Below are 22,457 nucleotides of genomic sequence, written 5' to 3' on the forward strand. Positions count from 1 at the left end.
GTAAAACCATAAGAAATAGTGCCTGTGCATCGCATCTGTATTCCCAAAGTGTGCATCTGTATTCCAGAAGTGATATATCTGTATTCCAAAGTGATATATTAAAGCCTTCAACATATATCTCTGCCTTCCGTGTCCTGACTAGACACCCCATATCGTTGACTAATTTTCATAACCAGAGCCCCATTACAATTTATGGTCCTTCGAGCCGGATAGTGTCAATGATATGGCAACCAGTAAAGAAGGAATCAGCCTCCCTGTTTCGCCAGTGCGCCCCAAACGCTCACTGCAACGCCCAAGATATCTGGATGATTTTTTAGTCGAATATTCAGATCAGCATAGCTTAGCGCAGATGCACAGGCACGAAGAGGAGAGGGAGCTACGCAGTCCTGCTAGAAGCATATCCTCAATGTCACCAATGCATAATGCAAATGAAGCCATTGTTCATCAAGCCTTGGAGACAGCGCGGCAACAGAGTGAAACTGCTAAGAAACAAACAGAGCTTTTGGAGTTTTTCCTGCAGCATCATTCCCCTCGGACCTCAGCTCAGTCGTCAAGGAGGTCATCACGGCATCAGACCCCAGTACGCCAACTCTACCCAGACAGAGGAGGTGAACCACAGCCTTTGCCAACCCTTGTTCCTCACCAACACAGAACTGAGGATCACCCAAGTGTAGCTGCAGAACTAACCCATCAGCTAGAACAAATGACACTTCCTCCGTCTCTCAGCCGAGTCACTCAACCCCCTCAGCATACGCTCGTTCCACGCTATGGCGTTCAAGCTATCAAGCAGGATTCTGAACATGATCCACCAGCTCACCTTCAGCCCAGCTATCCCAGAGAGTCAACCCAGGGTCTACAGCCATCAGTAGGCTTATTAAGAAATGCCACATCATATAGCTCACTCTCGTCCTACCCTATATCGGGTAATTGTGAGCCCAGTGCAGCGGCACCCGGCAGCCAATACGAGAAAGGTAGGGAGCCTCAGTTGGAAAATCCACATCTGGTGCCACCTGAGCCTCATACATCACATCTCTCACATGTGGCTCCTCCCAGATCGCTACTTGGAAATCCAGCTTTCGATCAGATGATGCCTTTACCCGTGCACCAGTCAATACCTCAGCCTCCTTATGTACCCCAACCTTTCTACCAAGGGAATCCAGCCATGCTGGCCCATTATCCATCCACTGGATATCAGCATACACCCCCCAATATAGAAGGCCCAACATTTCCTGACTTTACCAAGGAGGACAGAGCTCAATATGTGGAGCTACGCCTTTCCCTTAGTACACTCCTCCATCCTTCTCAGTCCGAGCATTACAAGTATGCCATCTTGCTGAAGCATGTCAAGGTGCCACATGCACATCGCCTAGTGCTAGCTCATGCAGAGTCTAGTATGCCCTACTCTGAAGCTCTGAAAGCACTGGATGAACGCTATGGACGTCCATATCAGTTTGTGCTGAAGGAGATAGAGGACATGGAACGTCTACCCCCCATCCGAGATGATAGAGCTCTCGACGAGTTCTCCATCAGAGTGCAGTCGCTGGTAGGGATGCTGAAAGCTCTCCGAGGTGAAGGCCATGAGGAACTCCACTGCGGCTCCAATGTGAAGCGCCTTCTAAGCAGGCTCCCCAAGCACCAGCAAGAGAGATTTCGTCGTCAACAGTATAGGAAGGACCCGGATAAACTGAAGCTAACGCTCATTGAATTTTCAGAGTGGCTGAAGGCAGAAGTCCGATGCCTGGACATTAAGCCCTCACTTTAAGCTCACAGTGAGAAGGATAAGAGGGAATTTAAGCAGCAGAAGTCCAAGGTTAAGATTACTACGGTTATGCATGGGATAGACAGTTCAAGTAACCATCCATCCGACACGCCCTCTCAAGCAGCTCATTCTATGCGAACCCAAGGGAAGGGTAAGATATCCTGCCCTTACTGTGAGGCAGAACACTACCTCAGCCAATGTGAGAGCTTCGCTAGACTTACCAAATCAGAGATGGTGGGCTGGATTAAAGTCAAGAGGAGGTGCTGGAGATGTGGACGTTCTCACCTAGCTTCTGCTTGTGACCTCAAGAAGCCGTGTCGCCTTTGTAAGTCGAAACACCTCTCTGTCCTTCACGAGGTCAACCAGAGGAGTGGGAACGAGCCCACCATCACATCGACGGCAGAGACTCACTACCTGGATCAGCCAAATAGATATAGCCAGGTGCTGTTAAAGATTGTCAGAGTCAATTTGCAATACCAGGATAAAGTGCTTGACACGTATGCAGTGCTGGATGATGGCTCTGAGAGAACCATTCTGCTTTCGTCTGCAGCACGCCACCTAGGAGTACAGGGTCAAGTAGAAGACCTCACACTCCGTACTATCCGCCAAGACATCAAGATACTGTCAGGCTCACGTGTGTCCTTTACGATCACTCCAGCTTCCCAACCAACAAAAAGGTTCTCCATTCAAGGCGCATTCACAGGTGAACACCTAGGCCTCTCTCAGTACAGTTACCCGGTTACCCAGCTCCATAGAAGATATCGCCATCTACGAGGTCTGGCAATCCCACCCATCGATGGTGTTCAGCCAACCCTCCTGATTGGATCGGATAATGCTGATCTGATCGTTCCGATTGAGCCAGTGCATCTTGGTCCCCCTGGTGGTCCTGCAGCAGTCAAGACTAAGCTCGGTTGGACACTTCAGGGTCCAGCAAAATACCTGCAGCAACAGCTTCCCCCCACACAGTGCTTGTTCACCACAGTTTCCTCCCCTTCTGCTGAGCTGTTCAGTCAAGTTGAACGGTTGTGGCAGTTAGATACACTACCTTTCAAAAGTGAGAGATTGGTGACCAGATCCAGACAGGACAAGTACTCAGTGGACCTATTAGAGGCCGAGACCATCCGTGTAGAAGTAAACGGAGTGCATCGGTACGCTACACCCCTTCTACGAGTCCCAAACATGCCCAAGCTGCAAGTTTCAAAGGAAGTCGTGATGAAGAACCTGCGAAACACAGAGAAGAGGTTAGTACAAGATCCACTGCGTGCATCTACCTACCAGGAGGAGATCAAGAAACTTGAGATTGCTGGGTACGCCACCAAGATTGACTCCTGTGAGGTGGACTCATCCAAGGAGTCGTGGTTCCTGCCCCATCACATGGTCAGACACAATGGCAAGGAGCGGATTGTTTTCAACTGCAGCTTCCAGCTTGGCAGACAAAGTTTGAATAACTACCTCCTTCCTGGTCCAGCCTTAGGACCCTCACTCCTTGGAGTCCTCCTGCGCTTCAGGGAGCATCGAGTCGCAGTAAGTGGAGACATTAAAGGGATGTTTCACCAGGTCCGCCTGCTGGACAGAGACAAGCCTTTGCTGAGGTTCCTTTGGAGGGATCTAAAAACGGACAAACAGCCATCAGTGTACCAGTGGGAGGTTCTGCCGTTCGGGACGACGTGCAGTCCCTGCTGCGCGATCTTTGCTCTTCAGAAACACATCAATGAGTCAAGTCAACCAGGAGAAAATGTCCGCCACAGTGTGGAACAGTGTTTCTACGTCGACAATTGCCTGCAGAGTCTACCCACCGTAGTAGAAGCCAGGAACCTCGTGACGAAGCTTAGAACCATTCTAGCTGCAGGTGGCTTCGATATTCGTCAATGGGCCAGTAACCAGCCAGAGGTGATTCGCAACTTGCCTAAGGAAGCCAAGTCTGACAGCAGCGAGAGATGGGTTTCTCAGACGTATGGTGAAGCTCAAGAAATGACGCTAGGCCTCAGTTGGCACTTCATGGAGGATACACTCCATTACAGGCATCGCCCGGTTTTCCCAAGCCAGACGACCATGCGAAATATCTATAAGATATTAGCAAGCCAGTATGATCCCCTAGGTCATATCCTGCCTTTCACGACAAGGGCCAAAGTTTTGGTCCAGAGACTGTGGGCCAAAGACCGCGACTGGGACGACCCAAACTTACCGGTCGACCTCCTGCAAGCCTGGACTTCATGGGAAGAAGAGCTCCCTCAGCTCTCAACGGTTAGTCTCACCCGGAGTTACTTCCCACTGGACGTGGATGTAAGTGCCATCACCCTCGAGCTTCATGTATTCTGTGATGCATCAGAGTCCGCCTACGGGTCAGTTGCTTACCTACGTGGTGAGGATCCTCATGGCCAAGTCCATGTAGCCTTTGTGCTGGCACGTTCAAGAGTGGCACCGAAGAAACAACAGTCAATGCCACGCCTTGAGCTCTGTGCCGCCCTTACCGGAGCTCAGCTTGCCCAGATGATCCAGAGAGAGCTCACCCTTCAGTTGAGGGACACAGTGCTGTGGTCTGACTCCACCACAGTACTTGCCTGGATACAGTCAGAGTCCTGCAGATACAAGGTGTTTGTAGGGACTCGTGTATCTGAGATTCAGGAGCTGACGGATCACCGGTCATGGAGGTATGTGGACACACAGAATAACCCCGCGGATGCTATCACCAGAGGGATGACACTATCCAACCTAGCCAAGCCAAACCAATTCAGCCAAGGTCCTGCCTTCCTTCGGCTATCACGTGAAAGATGGCCAGCCACAACTTCTTTCGTGGAGGTCACAGATGAGACAGAGATGAAGAGGTCTGCGTTCTGTGGCATTATGTCAGCCATTACGGCTCCAGAGATCCCAGCCACTGAAGACCACTCTACCTTCGAAGATCTCCTTGAGGCAACGAGTAGGTCACTGCATGGGGCGGCCTCCCAATCAAGCGCCCTCAGTGCAGATGACTACGCAGAAGCAGAACTCAGAATCCTTCAGAGAGCACAATATGATAGCTTTCCAGACGAAGTCAAGTGCCTACAAACAGGGAAAGCACTTCCATCCAGCAGTAGGCTCTTGTCACTTGCTCCAGAGTACGATGTCTCTAGGGGCCTTATCCGAGTAGGTGGTAGGCTGCGCCGTTCTACTAGTCTGGAAGATGATGTCGTACACCCAATTGTGCTGGAACCCAAGCACCATATTACCAAACTTACCATACGACAGTACGACAACAAGTTACACCATTCTGGATCGGAGAGGGTCTTCGCAGAGCTCAGGCGCAAGTTTTGGATCCTCCAAGGCCGAGAAGCTGTGCGTCGTCACCAGAGATCCTGCCCGGAGTGCCAGAAATGGAGAGCAAAGCCTGCGATTCCTAAGATGGCAGATCTGCCCCCTTGTCGTCTCCGCCTCCTGAAGCCTCCATTCTATTCAACAGGAGTAGACTGCTTTGGCCCATTCCAGGTCAAGCGAGGTCGGAGTATGGAAAAGAGATGCGGAATTGTTTTTAAGTGTATGACCACCAGGTGCATTCACCTCGATGTGCTGCCCAACATGGATACCGACTCGTTCCTTATGTCACTCAGAAGGTTCGTGGCTAGACGGGGAACTCCCTTCGAGCTTCTCTCTGACTGTGGGACCAACTTCCGCGGAGGGGAGCACGAGCTCAAGGCAAGTTTTGAGGCCATGTGTGTGGAGCTGCAGACTAAGTTGGCTAAGCACCAGATCCGTTTCCAGTTCAACCCACCAAATGCACCTCACTTTGGTGGAGCCTGGGAGCGGGAAGTCAGATCCATTAAGGCTGCACTCTATGTTACTCTGGGAGCACAGACAGTGACCGAAGAAGTCTTGCAGACAGTCCTGATTGAGGTGGAGGGAATCCTCAACTCCAAGCCACTGGGCTATGTGTCGACAGATGTAGCCGATGTGGATCCCGTGACCCCCAATTACCTCCTCATGGGGCGGCCCGACTCTTCGCTTCCTCAGGTGGTGTACCCTGAGTCTGAGATTCTCAGTCGAAGAAGATGGCGGCACAGTCAGGTGTTAGCTGACCAGTTTTGGACGCATTTCATACGGAACTACTTGCCTTTCTTGCAATCAAGGCAGAAATGGGTAAAGGACACAGAGAACCTCACTGTGGGTACAGTGGTGATGGTAATTGACCAAAGGTTACCTCGTGCATTGTGGCCCGTGGGACGAGTCACAAAGACCATTAGGAGTGTCGATGGGAAAGTGAGGACTGCTGAGGTGCAGGTAGATGGGAGGACCTACACCAGACCAGTGGCCAAGCTCATTGAGCTGCCAGCCATACCGGATAATGCCTCGACAGCAGCTCCTGTGGGTAGTTGAGCCTCTCCAGGAGATAATTCACACCGTGAATTATGGGGCGGCTGTGCAAAAGGCTCAAGTGATGTGAATATGGACAGAGTATGTACAGCGAGTGTTCGTTCAGACCACGCCTTTTTTCTGACATGTTGCGACATGCCCTGGCTTGTAGAGAACGGCTGTCAGTTTAGTTTCAGTTTCAGTTGAGCTAATCTTCGCATTGTGTTCGTGTGCGTCAGTGACCACAAGTAAGTTGGAACTATATCATATAGATTATAGTTTATATTAGTAATTTATGTTAACGTTGATAGTCATTGACAGCCTTTATATCTGTTGTATGTGTGACTTATATGTTATTCCCATTGTGGTTACGTTTCGGGACATGTTTAGCACTGCTTGTTTAAGTGACTAGAGATAGTTATTCAGTTAACTAAATTGTGTTTATGGAAGTAATATTGATGTTTATTTCCTTTCATTTAGAACCACACCTACACTGTAAAACCATAAGAAATAGTGCCTGTGCATCGCATCTGTATTCCCAAAGTGTGCATCTGTATTCCAGAAGTGATATATCTGTATTCCAAAGTGATATATTAAAGCCTTCAACATATATCTCTGCCTTCCGTGTCCTGACTAGACACCCCATATCGTTGACTAATTTTCATAACCAGAGCCCCATTACAGTTACCATCACAGTCATTTTTGTTGGAATGCAATATGAGCGTAAAGTAGAATGTAATCATATATTTTTGTGTTCTTATTTTTTATTTTGTGTTAACTAAAATTATAATCATTACAAAAAACATTGTTACTTGAAATTAAATAAACTTTATGGAAATAAAATATTAAAAACATTTCTAATTTATAGTTAGTTTAACTTCATGTACTCCAATGAATAGAACTGAAAAAAAAAATGATATAAACGTTTATAAAAATGACAGAAACGCAAAGAAATTCTTAGAACTTTAAATTGAAATGAAAACAGAAAATATAACATTCTAAATATTTAATAAAACTATAAAGATACTAAAATAACGCTGTTTTTTTAACTTTCAGAGGCCTGTCAGACTGAGGTGCAGCTGCTTCTGGCCTACAGCTCCAGCAGCAGTAAACTATCTGCCTCTAAAGCTGCGTGGAACGAGAGTTTGGATGGCCTGCCCTCGAGCGAGAGCTGCATCGAGGGCACAATCCACCTCAGCAAACCCGTCAAAGTCTTCATCATGCCCAAACCAGCTCGCCGCTGACCTGACGAACCCAAGCAATACATGTGAAATTAACAGCCAACACAAAATCAATTACATTCTATCTGAAATTAAAGTTTTTATTTTTTATTTGTATCACTGGTGTGTGTGTGATAATAGAGTATTTTCACAGCCTACATCCAAAGAATTGTCGTTTAATGATTAGAAAGCAAATAACATTTTCACCATAGGAAAAAAAAATCATCCAAATGCTCAAATTATGAAGCATCTATTAAGAAAACAATGTTCATTTCGCAATGTTCAAGGCACTTTCAACAACCCATAAAATGAATTAGCTGGTTCTGTTAATGATGTGATCAGCAGGTGGAGTGAAAGACCCCGCCGACTTTAGCTCCCTGTTCCACCAGAGCGTTATATTCTTTAACAGCCTGCTCGGTCTGAAACACCCTCACATCGATGCCCTGCTTCTTCACGTAATCTAGGGTGGACGGAGGCACCTGAAACATAAAGAAAAGCAAATGAGCTTATTTAAAGTAATATTTGCTGAACATGTGCTCACCCTCAGGCCATCCAAGATGTAGATGAGTTTGATTCTTCATCAAACTCGGAGAAATGTAGCATTGCATCACTTGCTCATCAATGGATGCTCTGCAGTGAATGGGTGCCGTCAGAATGAGAGTCCAACAGCTGATAAAGACATCAATCACACCACTCCAGTCCATCAATTAACATCTCACGAAGCCAAAATCAATCAATAATATGTTTTAACTGTTGCTTCCCTGCTGTGGCACCCATTCACTGGAGAGCATCCATTGATGAGCAAGTAACGCAATTTCTCCACATTTGTTCCCATTAAGAACAAACTCATCTCCGATGGCCTGATAGTGAGTAAATGTTCAGCAAATTTTCATTTCTGGGTGAACTCTTCCTTTAAGGATCGCAATATTCAGATGATGCACACACAGTGCTGATCAGCAAATTGTTACCTGTAGAGCTTCATTCATCCCCCTTCCTATGACCAGCGTCTGCACTCCTTTCTTCAGGACGTCTTCCAGGTCAGCTGGCTGAACGCCTGGATAATGCTGGCAGGAGCACAGATGCACTTTAGACAGATCTCTGATAAATAACATTTAAAGCAAACTGGTTTTAAATACAAGATCATTTGAATGTTATGATATATTTTTGGCTACTAAATAGTTCCCATAGTCTATTTGTGTTATTTCAGAGTTTTAAAAGCTTTGCTATTATCCTAAAATGTAGAAAACAGTAATCCAGTAGACACAATATTTTTTGCACCGACAAAACAAAAGACATAAAGGACGTAAATTACATTAGGCATTTCTATAACATCAAATGGCTCTCAACTTTGACATTATAAGCGGATAATATCATAAATTGAGGATGATTTTACAGTGTGATCTGGTGTTCATCTTACATTTGTACCGGTTTCACGCCAGTCCCATGCTCGGCTGCCACCCGGCCACACTTTACAGTCTTTATAGGATGTGGAGCAACCTTTGACCTTCATGTGGCCCCAGGATAAAGATGCAATTTCTGGAGAAGACATGATCAGCTTTCCTGTAACACAGTGGAAGTAAAATGGCATTAATTTATTAAGTACCATACTATTTTTAAAGTGCAAGGTAAATACAATAGTACATGAATATGTTAAAATATCATTATAATGTTTTACTATCTGACACTATGTTGCTGTAAGCGATGCCACTCAAATCTAATAATCAACCCTAACTGCTTTATAAAATGTTATTAATCTACAATACCATTTAGAAACGATAAAGCTGAGAATAACTGCCTTATTCCATTCATACAACTATTTATATTCGCAACAAAAACCACTTTATAATTCATGCACCTTAAATGTATTTCACATATTTATATAATCTTGCCTCGGCCCGCAACTCAATCTCGCTTGCCTTGTGTTGTGTTGGTTTCTCTTCGTGTGACGTACGTCACTGGCCGGCGTCAAATCAGCGTACGCTTCAGATTGGCTGCGTTCAGTGACGTACAAAAAAACTGCCACTACTTATAAACATAATATATTATAAAATATAATAATTAGGAGAATTGCGTATGTCTACGTCATATGAGAATTACAGTATTCGTGCAATTATATTGCTGACGGTAGTAAATTAATTAAAGGACATACAAAAATATATAAGAATATTATATTATTTGGTCATAATTAATAAATTTAATTTTCTGTTTTATTATTATTATTATCTATATTTAAATATATATAATGCAGTTATGTATTTATTGAGCACGACACTGTTTAAAATATAAAAATGTCTGCGGAAACATTATATTATATAATACATTGTTATCAAAGTATTTATTACTGTTTTTCACATTAAAACTAATTATATTTATTTATTTATCTATTATCCCGATAACAAATAAACACAAGCACGGCACTGTTTGTGGAAACAAAGGTGACATGTTAAAGCAGCACTTTATATTATATTATACCAAAGTATTTTTTTCTGTTTTTAAAACTTACATTTAAATATGATTTATTTAACTATTCATCCCGATCACGAATAAACAGAAGCACGACATTGTTTCCATTACAAAGGTGGCATATGAAACTGTGGCATGTTAAAGCAGCGCTTTATGATCTTCATCATCTTCCTCAACACTTGTTTATTGTTGTGATGACGATGATGATGATGATGATGATGATGGTGGTGGTGGTGGCGCTCCACGCGCGATAGATGCCCCTCTGGATGCTCTCTCTGGTGGGTGTCGCGGTGTATTGTGGGCAGATTTGGGTCTAAGCAGAGCACAGTTCGTCATCTCCAGGAAAGATGGCTGCTCTTGGCTCCACAGCGGCTCTTCCTCCAGATGTCAGTCCCGGTTTCGCGGTGGTCTGCTCGTTTTTGGAGCGCTACGGGTCTGTTCTGGATCTGCCCGAGCTGTCGTTCCCGCAGCTGGAGCGGTACCTACAGGATACATCATCGGGTGAGCTGAGCCAGAGGCTGGGTTTGTGTTTATCTGTACAGGCTCCATCAGGGGTTCGATCACTTAAAGTTTGGCTGGTTGGCTCCTCGTAGTCTTTGTTTGGATGGGGATCGTATCCTCCGATGCTTTTCAGAAGGACCGCGAAGTGGCGAAGTGTTTTTGAAAACAGTCATAAGTGATTTTCCCACCCTTTAACCAGTGGAAAAACAACAAACCTCAGAATATGATTGACTATACGCGCTTCTAAGGGTGTTAGCATGCTATATCACAATTAACTGGAAAGACACTTCTGGTATCGTACGATAAATTGGCTTGATACATTTAAATTCAGATTATAAACACCGATGGGACTGTAGTCGCACAGTGCGCATGCGCAGAACCCAATGTACGATACAACATAACAACTGTAATTTGTTTACGCGCGATTGTTTACGCCCCGCCCCTTTTGAATACTGTATTAACTGCGTACACCTACATAACATCCGAAACGCGTACACCTACAGTACATAACATCCGAAACGCGAGCTAACGCGACACTAATGTTGTCATTTAGGAGGATTGCGTCATTGCAGGATTATTGGGCTTCATGCTCTCACATTGCTGACAGCGGATTGGATGAATTTGATAATGCTGTATACGGTAGTAAAGACAGGGATGTGTTTTAAAAATCATTTATTTAAATTACTAAATAAAAAGCGTTGAGCAAAAAATAGAAAATGTAACAGGAAAGAAAATAAGATTAATTAATATAAATACATGATAAAATAAATAACAACATAAAAGTGTTTGAATGTCTGAATGTGATTGCATCAGTTAAGAAAAATCACGAAGGTACCACAAGCATGTTTTTCCCCCTACCCCCCAAAAACAAGTTTCATGGTAATGTTACAAAGATGATAAAATAATAGAAATAATGCTTTTTTGTTCAATGTAGTTCCTCGGCCATTAATTGAGCTCCATATCAAACTGCTGCGGAAGATTGGCAAGTCGGTCACACCAGACAGATGGGAGAAGTATCTTGTCAAGGTAAGTGTCTTAGTTTTAAATCAAATGCAATGAATATGGAAATGTCCATGCACATGCATCTGTTTGTTAAAATCATGTTGATGCAGGTGTGCCAGGAATTTAACAGCACCTGGGCATGGGAAATGGAGAGAAAGAGCTACCTAGAAATGACGGTAGAGTGCAAGACTGGCATTTTAAAGGTCAGTATTTCTAAAGCAATTTATTGACTGTGTTATCAAGAACATGTCCAGGTCATATTTCACCTTCAAAATCAAAATGACTGAAAAATAATAATGTTTTTCTTTCAAAATTCACCCTTATTGTTTATTTCCCTCACAGTACTTGTGCGAGTGCCAGTTTGACGACAATCTCAAGTTTAAGACATTAATCAACGAGGAAGACCCAGACAAGATGCGTCTACAGCCCATCGGTAGAGACAAGGAAGGTCTTCTCTACTGGTTCCAGTTAGATCAAGATCAGAATATACGTGTTTATTCTGAGGAACAGGATGATTTGGATGGGTCCTCGTGGAAATGCATTGCAAGGTGAGCAAATATTGAAGAGATGACCAGAATGTTGACAAGCTACACTAGAAGTTTCTACTTGACGTATAAGAGTTAAACCTCATTTGTGGAAGTTTATCAAAGAATAAGAAATGCATTTTTATTTAAACAGGACTAGGAATGATCTTGCAGACACACTAGAACAGCTTAAAGCCGAGATCGCAACTGACCAAGAGAAGCAAGACGGATCCACCAGCCCAAGTATGGAGGCCGAAGGTGTTAAAGGTAAAGCTAATTGGAAAATCATTCCCTTTCATGTCTGTAAACACCATAGACGTGTCTCCCACAGTATCTAGACTAGACTGGTCAACCACTGCGGTTTTCCGATGGCAGATTCTGAACTGTGAATGTGTAGCGACAGCCATACTCAGCTAGAGGCTGAAACTAAACAGTTTCTCATGCAGTTCTGTATGGTTTCATTTTCAAGGTGAGGTTGAGGACTTGAAGAACCATGTATCAGGCCGAGGAGACTTCACCAACAGCACCTTCAATTCGAATCAAAGTGAGTTAATATCTAAAGACATTAAAAAAGAACCAATGGGTCCCATTAAACCAGAGAAAGAAGAAAAAGTTGCTGAAAATTTCCAACCCAAAGTGGTCATCGACAACAGGGTCAGTACGATAAAAACTCTCATGAAAGAAGAACCAAAAGGTTGTCCCAAACCATGGAATGCCATTTCTGTCGTCATGCCCCCTGCTTCCATTAAACACGACCCGGCGGTGAAATCAGAGACGCACGAAGACAAGAAAGAAATGGTATTTGAGAACGTGGCTAGAGCTGTAAAGAGCGACCAACAGGCTAAAATACCACTGAAGAAGAGGGAGTTGAAAAGGAGTGGAGGATATGACGTTAGCAACCACAACAACAACAACATTAACAGCAATGGAAGCATCAGCACAGGAGGTATAATCGTTCGCAATCCTACTGTCTTGCCATTGAAGGAACAGCCAGTCAGAAAAGAATGCCCTACTAGAGAAGAGGAAGGACCGACGGCCATCATCGCTGTCCCACGAGACCCAAAGGTTGACCAAATGGCAGCAGGGGAACAATGCATAGGTGTTGGAGTTATCAAAGGTCCCAATGAGCATAAAAAGCCACTGAATGAAAATGATAAGTCTTCAAATGGTCATCATGGGAATGTCTTGAAGACTGAAGTTAGTACAGATAGTGCAAGACAGTCTGTCCTTTTTGGGAAATCCATGGTTCAAGCAGACAACGGTCCTCTTTCTCGTAGTATCCCTGAAGATTTATCAAAAGATGCTTGCGATAAGAGCACAGATGTGTCTGCGAAAGCATTAAACCTTGTCGAGTCGTCAACGATTGAAGAGACCACTTCAGTTGAGAAAAAGGTTGAAAAAGTCGACAGTGAAGAAGACGTTATGGAGCTCAAAAGCAAGACAGTTGGTTTGTCAGCCGAAGAAAAAAATGATGTTGAGGATGTCAGCAAAGACAAGACTCTGAGAGGCCCAAGAAAGAGACGTTCACAAAAGTCCAAATCCAAAATGCAAGCAAGAGAAGATGGGCAGAATGCTTCCAGCATGGGTGAGGATTTGGAAAAGGATGCTGAAAAAACTGGACTCAACGAGGATGAAGAGGTATCGTCAGAACTTCAGAAGGAAGGGATTCGCCTTAAGATTAAGATACCTCTTCATAGACGAACACCTGAACTCCAGCTCAAGGACACAGAGGAGTCGGACACCAGCAATCGGAGATCCCTGCGGAGATCTGCCAGAATCTGCAATCCCATTCCCAAAAAGGCAGATACTCGGGATGGGAAACAAGACGGAAAACTTTCAGCCTCCTCAGCAGCTCAGGATGAGGAGGAATGCGTAGAAGACAAAGAGACCAAAGTTCTTCCCAACAAGGAGATGGACACGGAAGTACAGCCCAAGTCTTTTAAGGTAGCATGGAAGATTTATATCCAGTCCGACCAATTTTACAGTATGTTTTTATTTACGTAAAATATTGTTTTGACTCTTTAAGGCCAAACGGCGACATAGGAGGAAACCCTGGTCGAAAATTCGTACGAAGAGGAAGAGGGAAGAGGAAGTGGCCGATGACAAAGCCGTAAATAATGAAGACAACAAATCAGAGACAGAAGACGACAAAAGTGAGACCGAATCGGACCAATCCAATGAAATTCCTTCTGAAGATGCTTGTAAACACTGTGGGCTCGCCAACCACCCAGAACTAGTGAGTTAAAGTAGTCATCTTTCATCAGTTCACCATTACTTTAAAATTACTAATAGATTCTACTTATTTTCCCAATAGGGAATAAATGTAGTGTACAAACAGTATTAAATGTGTTTCTATGTGGTTTTAACATGTTTCTATGCAACTGCTAGGATGTTGATAGCTGATTACTTATTAGTTCAAATTAAGATAGAAAATCCTGCTTCCCTTTCAGTTTAAGTCAATGGGAAATTTTCAATCAGTGTTGTTATTCTTAACTACTACTAAAACTATTAAAATATTTTTTTGTTAGCTGAAATAATGCTTAAGTAATATAGAATATAAATATTAGATGGATAACTGAAACTTAAAAACACTTTAGAAAAATGTTAATTGTTGCATTGGCAAACTAATTAAAATAAAATAAAAAGTATTTAAACTAAAGCTAGAATAAATTAAAAGTATGTGTAAAAAAAATTTAAAATGTAAAAAAAACAAAAACTAATAAAATATGATAAAAGCGCACAAAATGTATAAAAATTTTAACGAAAATGAAAATGAAAAATTGACATTTGAAAATAAAATGTAATTCCAAATATTAATAAATGACATGATAATATATGAATAATAAAAAAAAGTTAAATAAATAAATAAAAAAGACTCATAATAGAACGTGCTACAATTAAAGGCTTGTTCAACTCCATCTCCTACAGTAGATGTAAGAGTTATACATAGCTAACAATATTTATTAAAAGCAGTAAAAAAGAATATAAAGTGTAATTGAGGCACAGATGCTTCTAAAATGATTCAAGCTACAAGATGAGACTCCGTATTGTCTATAAAATTGCATAGATAATACTTTAAAAAGACCTGTAACTTATACTATTTGCCATCATTTCTCTCTTGTGTACGTTTGTCCCAGATCCTTCTTTGTGACATGTGTGACAGCGGCTATCACACAGCCTGTCTGAGACCCCCTCTAATGATCATTCCTGATGGAGAATGGTTCTGCCCTCCCTGCCAGCATGTAAGGGCTTCGGTCTCTGTGTTATAGGCTTGTGTGTGTGTGTGAGTGTGAGCTGTACTCATGAAGTATATGCTCTTGTCATTCACAGAAGCTTCTCTGTGAGAGGCTGGAAGAGGAGCTTCAGAATCTGGACACGGCTTTAAAGAAGAAAGAGAGAGCTGAACGAAGGTGTAGATTCACACACACACACACACACACACACACACACGCACACATTTCATACCAGCTCAATCACCAACTGAATCATCTTGAATGATGACTAGCCTCATGTGATTCTGGGATTTCTGGGTTTTCTCTTCTTCAGACGTGAGCGGTTAGTGTATGTGGGCATCAGTGTGGAGAACATTATATCCACCCCTGTGAGTATGCAGCTATTATTTTATTTTATTTTATTTTAATTATACTAATATTCTATACTGTCCTATGCTATACTGTGGTGTACAGTATTGAACTATATATTTTTATACTATAGTAAATTAAGCCATAATACTCTTTGCCGTATCTAAGTTAAATATTATATTATGTTATGTAAACTGTACCATATTGTATTGTATCATATGTTATTCTGTTTTATACTTTAGTGAATTATAACAGTATGGTATGCTATATCTAAATTAATATATATATGAGATAATGTTTTATATTATGTAATAATAATATATTGTATGTAAACTCTACATTTATTATATTATAATTCCTTTCAGTTATATAATGCACTATACAGTATTGTACCATGTGCAAATCTTTTTATATACGATAGTAAATTATACCATAGTATGCTGTGCTATATCTAAATTAATAGATATGTGATCATGTATAAATTATCGCATAATAAAATATTTTATATAATGTTTTTTCAGTTATGTAATGCACTATACAGTATTGTATCATGTGCTAAACTGTTTTATACGTTAGTAAATTATACCATAGTATGCTATGCTATACTTAAATTAAAAGATATGTGATAATGTATAAATTATATCATAATTCAAATATTTTATATAAACTATAAATGTATTATTTTATTCTGTTATATGCATGCACCATACTGTATTGTACCATGTGCTATTCTGTTTAATATGATAGTAAATTAAGCCATAGTTTGCTATGCTATATCTAAATAAATTATTATGTTATATTATATTATATCATAGTATTATACTATAGTTTCTTTAACTCTGCGGTACTGTATTGTACAGTATACTAGTTTATACTATAGTAAATATGATCTACATTTAAATTAATTCAATTAATTATTATATTATATTGTACTATATTATATTATATAATGTCACATACTGTACTTTCCTATAACATAATGTGCTATGCTATAATGTTTAGTACTTTATTCTATACCATAGTATGCAATACTAAATTATGCCACAGTATGCTCAATTATTTAAACAAATTAATTGTACAGCATAAAGGATTTTAAAATGTCAAATAATCAGCTTTATTTGGTTTTAAATCTACTCCTCATTATCATGTCAGGATGGTGATGGGGAGGACAGCTTGACAGAGAAGAAAAAAGATGCCAAGGAAACAAAAAATCTGGGCAGGCGGTCGACAAGGACGAGGAAATCCATCAGTTATAGGTAATCGATATTTCTTGTGGAAATAAACTGTGATAGTAGATGTAAGTCTGGCTAATGCTTGGTTTTCTTGTTACTAATGACCAGGTTTGATGATTTCGATGAAGCCATTGATGAAGCAATAGAGGAAGATATTCAAGATTCAGAAGGAGGAGGTTGGTCATGTGAGATATTGTTTAGTGCTTTATAATATGTGTGCTGTTGCATATTGACTGGTGGCGTGTCCTGCAGGTTCTGGTGGCGTTAAACCTGTGCCGCCCATCACGAATCAGCAGAGGAACGTGGCGAGTCGTGAGAGTCGACGGCCTGTGAAAGCTCCCGCCCCGCGCAAGAGGAAACGCCGGCGACTCAATGACCTGGACAGTGACAGCACGCTGGACTCGGAGGAGAGCGAGGACGAGTTTCAGATCAGTGACAGGTGTGTGTGAACAAGCACAAGAATATTTACAATACTGGGGGTTCACATTTGTGACCCTGGACCACAAACCCAGTCTTAAGTATCAATTTCTGAATCTTTCCATTGATGTATGGTTTATTAGGATCTGAAAATATTTGACTGAGATACAGCTATTTGAAAATCTGGAATCTGAGGGTGCAAAAAAAATCTAAATATTGAGAAAATCATCTTTGAAGTTGTCCAAATGAATTCATAATGAAGCATATAACCATTTAAAAAACAAGTTTTGATATATTTAGGGTAGGAAATTTACAAATATCTTCATGGAACATGATCTTTACTTAAAATCCTAATGGTTTTTGGCATAAAAGAAAAATCTATATTTTGACCCATACAATGTTTTTTTTAGATTTTGCCTCAAATCTACCCCAGAGACTTAAGACTGCTTTTGTGCTCCAGGGTCACATATGGGCTTTTAGGGTTTAAATCAGATGGACTTTATATCAGTTCTTCAAAGTATAACAGATCTAGGTCAAAGTGCTCTATGGGTGAATCTCACAAGAACTTGTCCTGGTCATAAAAAATTGGTTTTGTAAGACATTGTTTTTGTGTTTTAATGACCATTAAGGTTTTTTTTTCTTTTTTGCATGATAATTAAACACACTTTTCCCCAAATGCAAAATTGTAAGTTATTTATACATTATGGTGCTGTATTATTTGTTGTTCTGCTTAATAATTAATTGTCACTGTAGTCAGTATTTCGTGCAGTAGATTTTATGTAGTAAATAATTATAAACCAAAATGACTTTGTTAGACTGGTTGAAGATTGCCATGAGAATCATTATGAAGAATATTGGGGGGGGGGGGGGGGGGGGGGGGTTCTTAATATTTATGAAAATAATGCACACAAAATCTTATTTGTCCTAAAAAAAAAAATAGTAGTATGAATGCAAATAATTTTAAGGTTGGCTAGCTTTTTTTTTTTTTTTAACTAGTCTCAAATGCTCATCGAGGCTTGATTCATCTGATAAAAAATACAGTAAAAACAAAAAACATTCTGTAAAGTTATTGCAATTAAAAATAGCTTTTTTTTATATAAATAGTAAAATGTCATTTATTTCATGATTGCGCAGCTGTATTTTCAGCATCATAACTCCAGTCTTCAGTGTCACATGATTTTCAGAAATCATTTTAATATTCTGATTTGCTGCTCAAGAAGCATTTCTGATTATTATCAATGTTGAAAAGAGTTGCGCTGCCCGATATTTTTGTGAAAAAAAAAGTGATACATTTTATTTTTCAGGATTTGCAGATGAATAGAAAGTTCCAAAGAACAGCGTTTATTCGAAATAGAAATTGTCTGTAACATCATAAATGTCTCTACTGTCACTTTTGATCAGTTTACTGCATACTTGCTGAATTAAAGTATTATTTTGTTTAAATTTCTATGTCGATAGTATGGAGGAGGAGGATTTTGTGGTTTCAGGAGATGGTGCGTCTGAGGGTGATGGGAGTGAATGGGGCAGCGGTGAAAGTGCCTCTGAAAATCAACCGGCCTCCAGAAGAACAGGAAGAAGTGCTCGCTCCCAGGGAACCAGGAGGAGCAGACGCAAACCTCCTTCCCGACGAAGAGGCACCTCAGAGGAAAAGGACATGCTAGACTCTGAGGAGGAGGAAGAAGGAATGGGTCTGTTTGAGTTTCATATCCATTCTATACATATCGAATCTGTTTCAAAGCTAGTGAGCTGCTGCAGGTGTCTTTACTTTAGGCTGTCTAGGAAGGACACTAGGTTTTAGAACAGAGCCCTATTAGTGTCACATTGAATTCTTCACTTCCCAAACAGAAACCGAGGGCTCTAACGAGTTCAGCGACAGAGATGTGGACGTGAATAGAAGGCGTCTGCGACGGAGTCAGAACTCTCAGGTCAACTACTATGAGACGTCAGAGTCTGAAGGGTCACGAAAGGTGTCCAATCAGAAGCAGACCTCTCTTCCTCACCGTCGACGGCTGTCCAGCTCCAACAGTGAAGGTGAGCACAGCCACACTCCTTTTTTCAAATGTTTAGTTATGCTAATGTTATTTGAGCCATAGCCATGTGGGCAAGTGCTCTGATATCGACTCAAGGTCCTGTCCCAGTCCAATTGTCCTCCCATGAGCCGTCCAATCTAAATAAAAGCAAAATGTAACGTATGAATCTCAACTCTCTGGTATTTCTCCCTGAGGAGTCACACTTGTGATCCGCCGTGGTCAGAACTGACCTCATTAAGAAAAAGTCAACATATGCACATCCATAAAAAGTCTTGACCAGGTGCAAAATCAAAGGGTAGATCTTTGCCTGACGAAGGTCTTTGACCCAAACGTCAATGAGTAAAGGGAGCATAACAGTGTGCAGTTTTTTCTACTGCAAAACTGACCACAGACAATAAGTAATAATAGTATTTTAATTAAATGGATGTACTATATTTTGTTTCAGTATTCTTTTATGTTTTGTATTTGGAGGGAATTGCATGTTAAAAGACCTCAAAATTATTCATCTTTTATTTATTCATAAAATAATAGAAGATGTAGTGTCTTGTCACACCCAAGTCATTCATAGAATACAATTCTAAGATAAGCTTGCACAGTCAAACTGGCATTTATTAAATACATTTTATTATTAACATTTTAGTCAATCGAGCTTTCTCTGGCAAATTATCAGCAAATTAAAAATTAATTCTCTTTTGAATGTTTTGTTTAATGTGCAATGTATTATATTAAAATACATAAAATATATGTATTTAATAGGAGTTATGCATGGGAGGCAGATCCTTTTAATTGCTAATAAGTGTATTTTCAGACATGATTACTTTTTTTAGGTTTTCCATTTGAATGTATACATTTAGACATATCAAAGACTACTTAATCACAGCTGATTTGTAGATTGTACCCCAAATAATTGCTCTGTATTTTCATTTCATTTTAAAAATCTTAAATCTATTTTGCAAAAAAAAAAGTGGTGTGTCTTTTATTTTTTGTTCTTGCTTAAATCCATAGTGCTCAGCATGATGATTTATTTAAGGCACAATTTTTTTGCACAACTAGACAAGATTAAAACGAAACAATGTGTCCCTAAGGACCCTCCGTTTGCATTTTTCATTTGTGCTTTAAACCACTTTGTCACATCACACTACATATGTGACCCTAGAGCACAAAAGCAGTCTTATGCCTCTGGGGTATATTTGTAGCAATATCCAAAAAACATTGTATCGGTCAAAATTATCGATTTTTCTTTTATGCTAAAAATCATTAGGATATTAAATAGAGATCATGTTCCATGACGATATTTTGTAAATTTGCTGCTGTAAATATATCAAAATTTAATTTTTGATTAGTAATATGCATTGCTAAGAACTTCATTTGTGCAACTTAAAAGATGATTTTCTCAATATTTATATTTTCAAATCGTTTTATCTCTGCCAAATATTGTCTGATCCTAATAAACCAGACATCAACAAAAAGCTTTTTTATTCAGCTTACATATTATGTATACGTCTCAATTTCAAAAAATTGACCCTTTTGACTGGTTTTGTGGCCTAGGGTCACACATAAATATTAGCTCACTGTTAGCTATACTGGTTAATTACAACTAGAAATGTCAGCTGTTTTCTTCTCATCCTATATTTCCAGAGTCCATACTTTCTAAAGACTTTAAGCCAAAGGAATCGCATCAGAGATCAGAAAAAGGGCGCAAGTGCAGTTCAACAAGGGAAGAGTCCAAACACAGGCACAAACGAGAAAAACAGAGACAGCAGAGAAGCTCCAGTGAAAACGAGGAGGAGGAAGAGGATGAAGGAGAAACAGAGGACTCCGCTGAAGACGAACGGCCCCTTCGCAAGAGGTCGAACCGCATCGAAACAGACGAAGAAGATGAGGAAGAGGAGAACAGACGAGGAAGTCTCCGGTGGAAGCACACGGCGGGCTCTCGAGGTCCCGTCAGGCACAACGGCTTGGTCCCGCTGAGGGCCGCAGCTCAAGATGACGACGAAGATGATGAGGATGAAGAAGAGATCACTGGAGTCACGGACCTTGTTAACTTTGTTTTCGATAGTGAACAGTTGTCATGATCTGCTCAGTAGTTTAAATACGTTTATTTTCTCATCGCCTTCTGATGAGGAATGTCCCTCATCAGCCACTGTAGTCTCCTGGTTTTTTGGGTGAAGTGGACCAAAAATGAAGCTTCCAGATGAAAGCCGTAGTGTCCTGTGTTCAGATGTTCATCCAGCCGCATGCATCACCAGACCGGTTTAGAACAGGCTCTTCTTAATACTCCAGTCAGCATTCCTCAGAGTAAAGCACTTTGTCATTTACGGCCAGTACCATTTCGTTTGTATAAAGCGCCTTCCGTCGTCCTCTAGAGACACTGGACGGCGTGCATTTGAAGCTTACGTGTTACATGCATTTCAGACTGGTGTTTTAGAGTTTTGCATTCTCTGTATTAATGTTTTATTCTTTGCTGTACATGAAGGAAATTTGGGATTGATGTGTGATCCCGATCCTTGCCTAAATGCATTCATTCAGTTAAAGTAAGAGTTCATCCAAAACATGAAAATTTGCTGAAAATGTGGATGAGTTTGATTCTTTATGGGAACAGATTTGGAGAAATGTAGCATCGCATCACTTGCTCACCAATGGAGTGAATGGGTGCCGTCAGAGTCCAAACATCACAATAATCCACACCACTCCAGTCCAGCAGTTAACATCTTGAGAAGACAAAAGCTGCATGTTTAAAAGAAACAAATTCATTATTAAGATGTTTTTAATTTCAAGCTGAGTCCCCAATCTAGTGGGAAAAGTCTTGTCTGAATCAGGAGAGAAATCTGCACAGATCAAACACTGTTTACAAGCCAAACCAGCTCTAAACTAATCTGTGTATGGATTTTGATGTCAGAGGACAACAGGAGATGAATTTTTTCACTGGAGGAAGTGTTCTTATGGATTCATATTTTGCCTAGAGGTGACAGTTTAAAGTTAAAATGCTTTAATGATGGATTTATTTCTTACAAACAAACATCTTTTGTCTTCTCCAGATGTTAACTGATGGACTGGAGTTCTGTGGATAACTGCGATGTTTTTATCCTCAGTTCGGTCTCTCATTCTGCCGGCACCCATTCACTAGAGAGCATCCATTGCTGAGCAAATGATGGAGTGCTATATTTCTCCAAATCTGCTACATTTTCAGCAAATCTTCATTTTAGGGTCAGCTATTCATTTTAACTAGTTAGTTGACAAGCAAATACATGAAGAAGCACATTAGGAGGATAATCGAAAATGATCTTAATATTAAAGATCTGCAATTTAGCTGCAAATCATTTTAATTTAAAAGACTAATACACTCTCTTTACCTAAAATAACATTGTATGTTATACTAAAGAGAACAGGATTGACTTATTT

General features: G+C 40.8%; 2 protein-coding genes across 2 annotated transcripts; one reads left to right on the forward strand and one right to left on the reverse strand.

The window, feature by feature from the left end:
• Positions 1-7,465: 7,465 nt before the first annotated feature.
• LOC132155740 (mth938 domain-containing protein) lies at positions 7,466-9,287 on the reverse strand. Its single transcript, XM_059564452.1, has 4 exons — positions 9,195-9,287; positions 8,723-8,865; positions 8,274-8,369; positions 7,466-7,784 (listed from the first exon to the last, which is right to left on the reverse strand). Exons 2-4 carry the CDS (start codon positions 8,852-8,854, stop codon positions 7,644-7,646), a joined length of 369 nt encoding a protein of 122 aa, XP_059420435.1. The 5' UTR covers positions 8,855-8,865; positions 9,195-9,287; the 3' UTR covers positions 7,466-7,643.
• Positions 9,288-9,983: 696 nt separating this feature from the next.
• On the forward strand, positions 9,984-21,133 carry LOC132156375 (remodeling and spacing factor 1-like). The gene is made up of 16 exons (XM_059565353.1): positions 9,984-10,269; positions 11,204-11,295; positions 11,382-11,474; positions 11,614-11,819; positions 11,950-12,062; positions 12,265-13,739; positions 13,822-14,031; positions 14,933-15,037; positions 15,126-15,205; positions 15,342-15,396; positions 16,529-16,632; positions 16,717-16,784; positions 16,861-17,047; positions 18,484-18,713; positions 18,871-19,056; positions 20,694-21,133. Exons 1-16 carry the CDS (start codon positions 10,116-10,118, stop codon positions 21,128-21,130), a joined length of 3,795 nt encoding a protein of 1,264 aa, XP_059421336.1. The 5' UTR covers positions 9,984-10,115; the 3' UTR covers positions 21,131-21,133.
• The last annotated feature ends 1,324 nt before the right edge of the window (positions 21,134-22,457 follow it).

Source organism: Carassius carassius, chromosome 13 (assembly GCF_963082965.1).
Source record: "Carassius carassius chromosome 13, fCarCar2.1, whole genome shotgun sequence".
Taxonomy (NCBI): domain Eukaryota; kingdom Metazoa; phylum Chordata; class Actinopteri; order Cypriniformes; family Cyprinidae; genus Carassius; species Carassius carassius.

Bases quoted from the DNA above. Each gene is read 5' to 3' on its own strand.
- LOC132156375 (XM_059565353.1), top strand. From the start codon at position 10,116: ATGGCTGCTCTTGGCTCCACAGCGGCTCTTCCTCCAGATGTCAGTCCC. The intron at 14,032-14,932 runs GTGAGTTAAAGT...CGTTTGTCCCAG, and splicing joins TCGCCAACCACCCAGAACTA to ATCCTTCTTTGTGACATGTG. The intron at 18,714-18,870 runs GTCTGTTTGAGT...CTTCCCAAACAG, and splicing joins GGAGGAGGAAGAAGGAATGG to AAACCGAGGGCTCTAACGAG.
- LOC132155740 (XM_059564452.1), bottom strand. From the start codon at position 8,854: ATGTCTTCTCCAGAAATTGCATCTTTATCCTGGGGCCACATGAAGGTC. The intron at 8,370-8,722 runs GTAAGATGAACA...TGCTCCTGCCAG, and splicing joins GGCGTGAAACCGGTACAAAT to CATTATCCAGGCGTTCAGCC. The intron at 7,785-8,273 runs GTAACAATTTGC...TTTATGTTTCAG, and splicing joins GGATGAATGAAGCTCTACAG to GTGCCTCCGTCCACCCTAGA.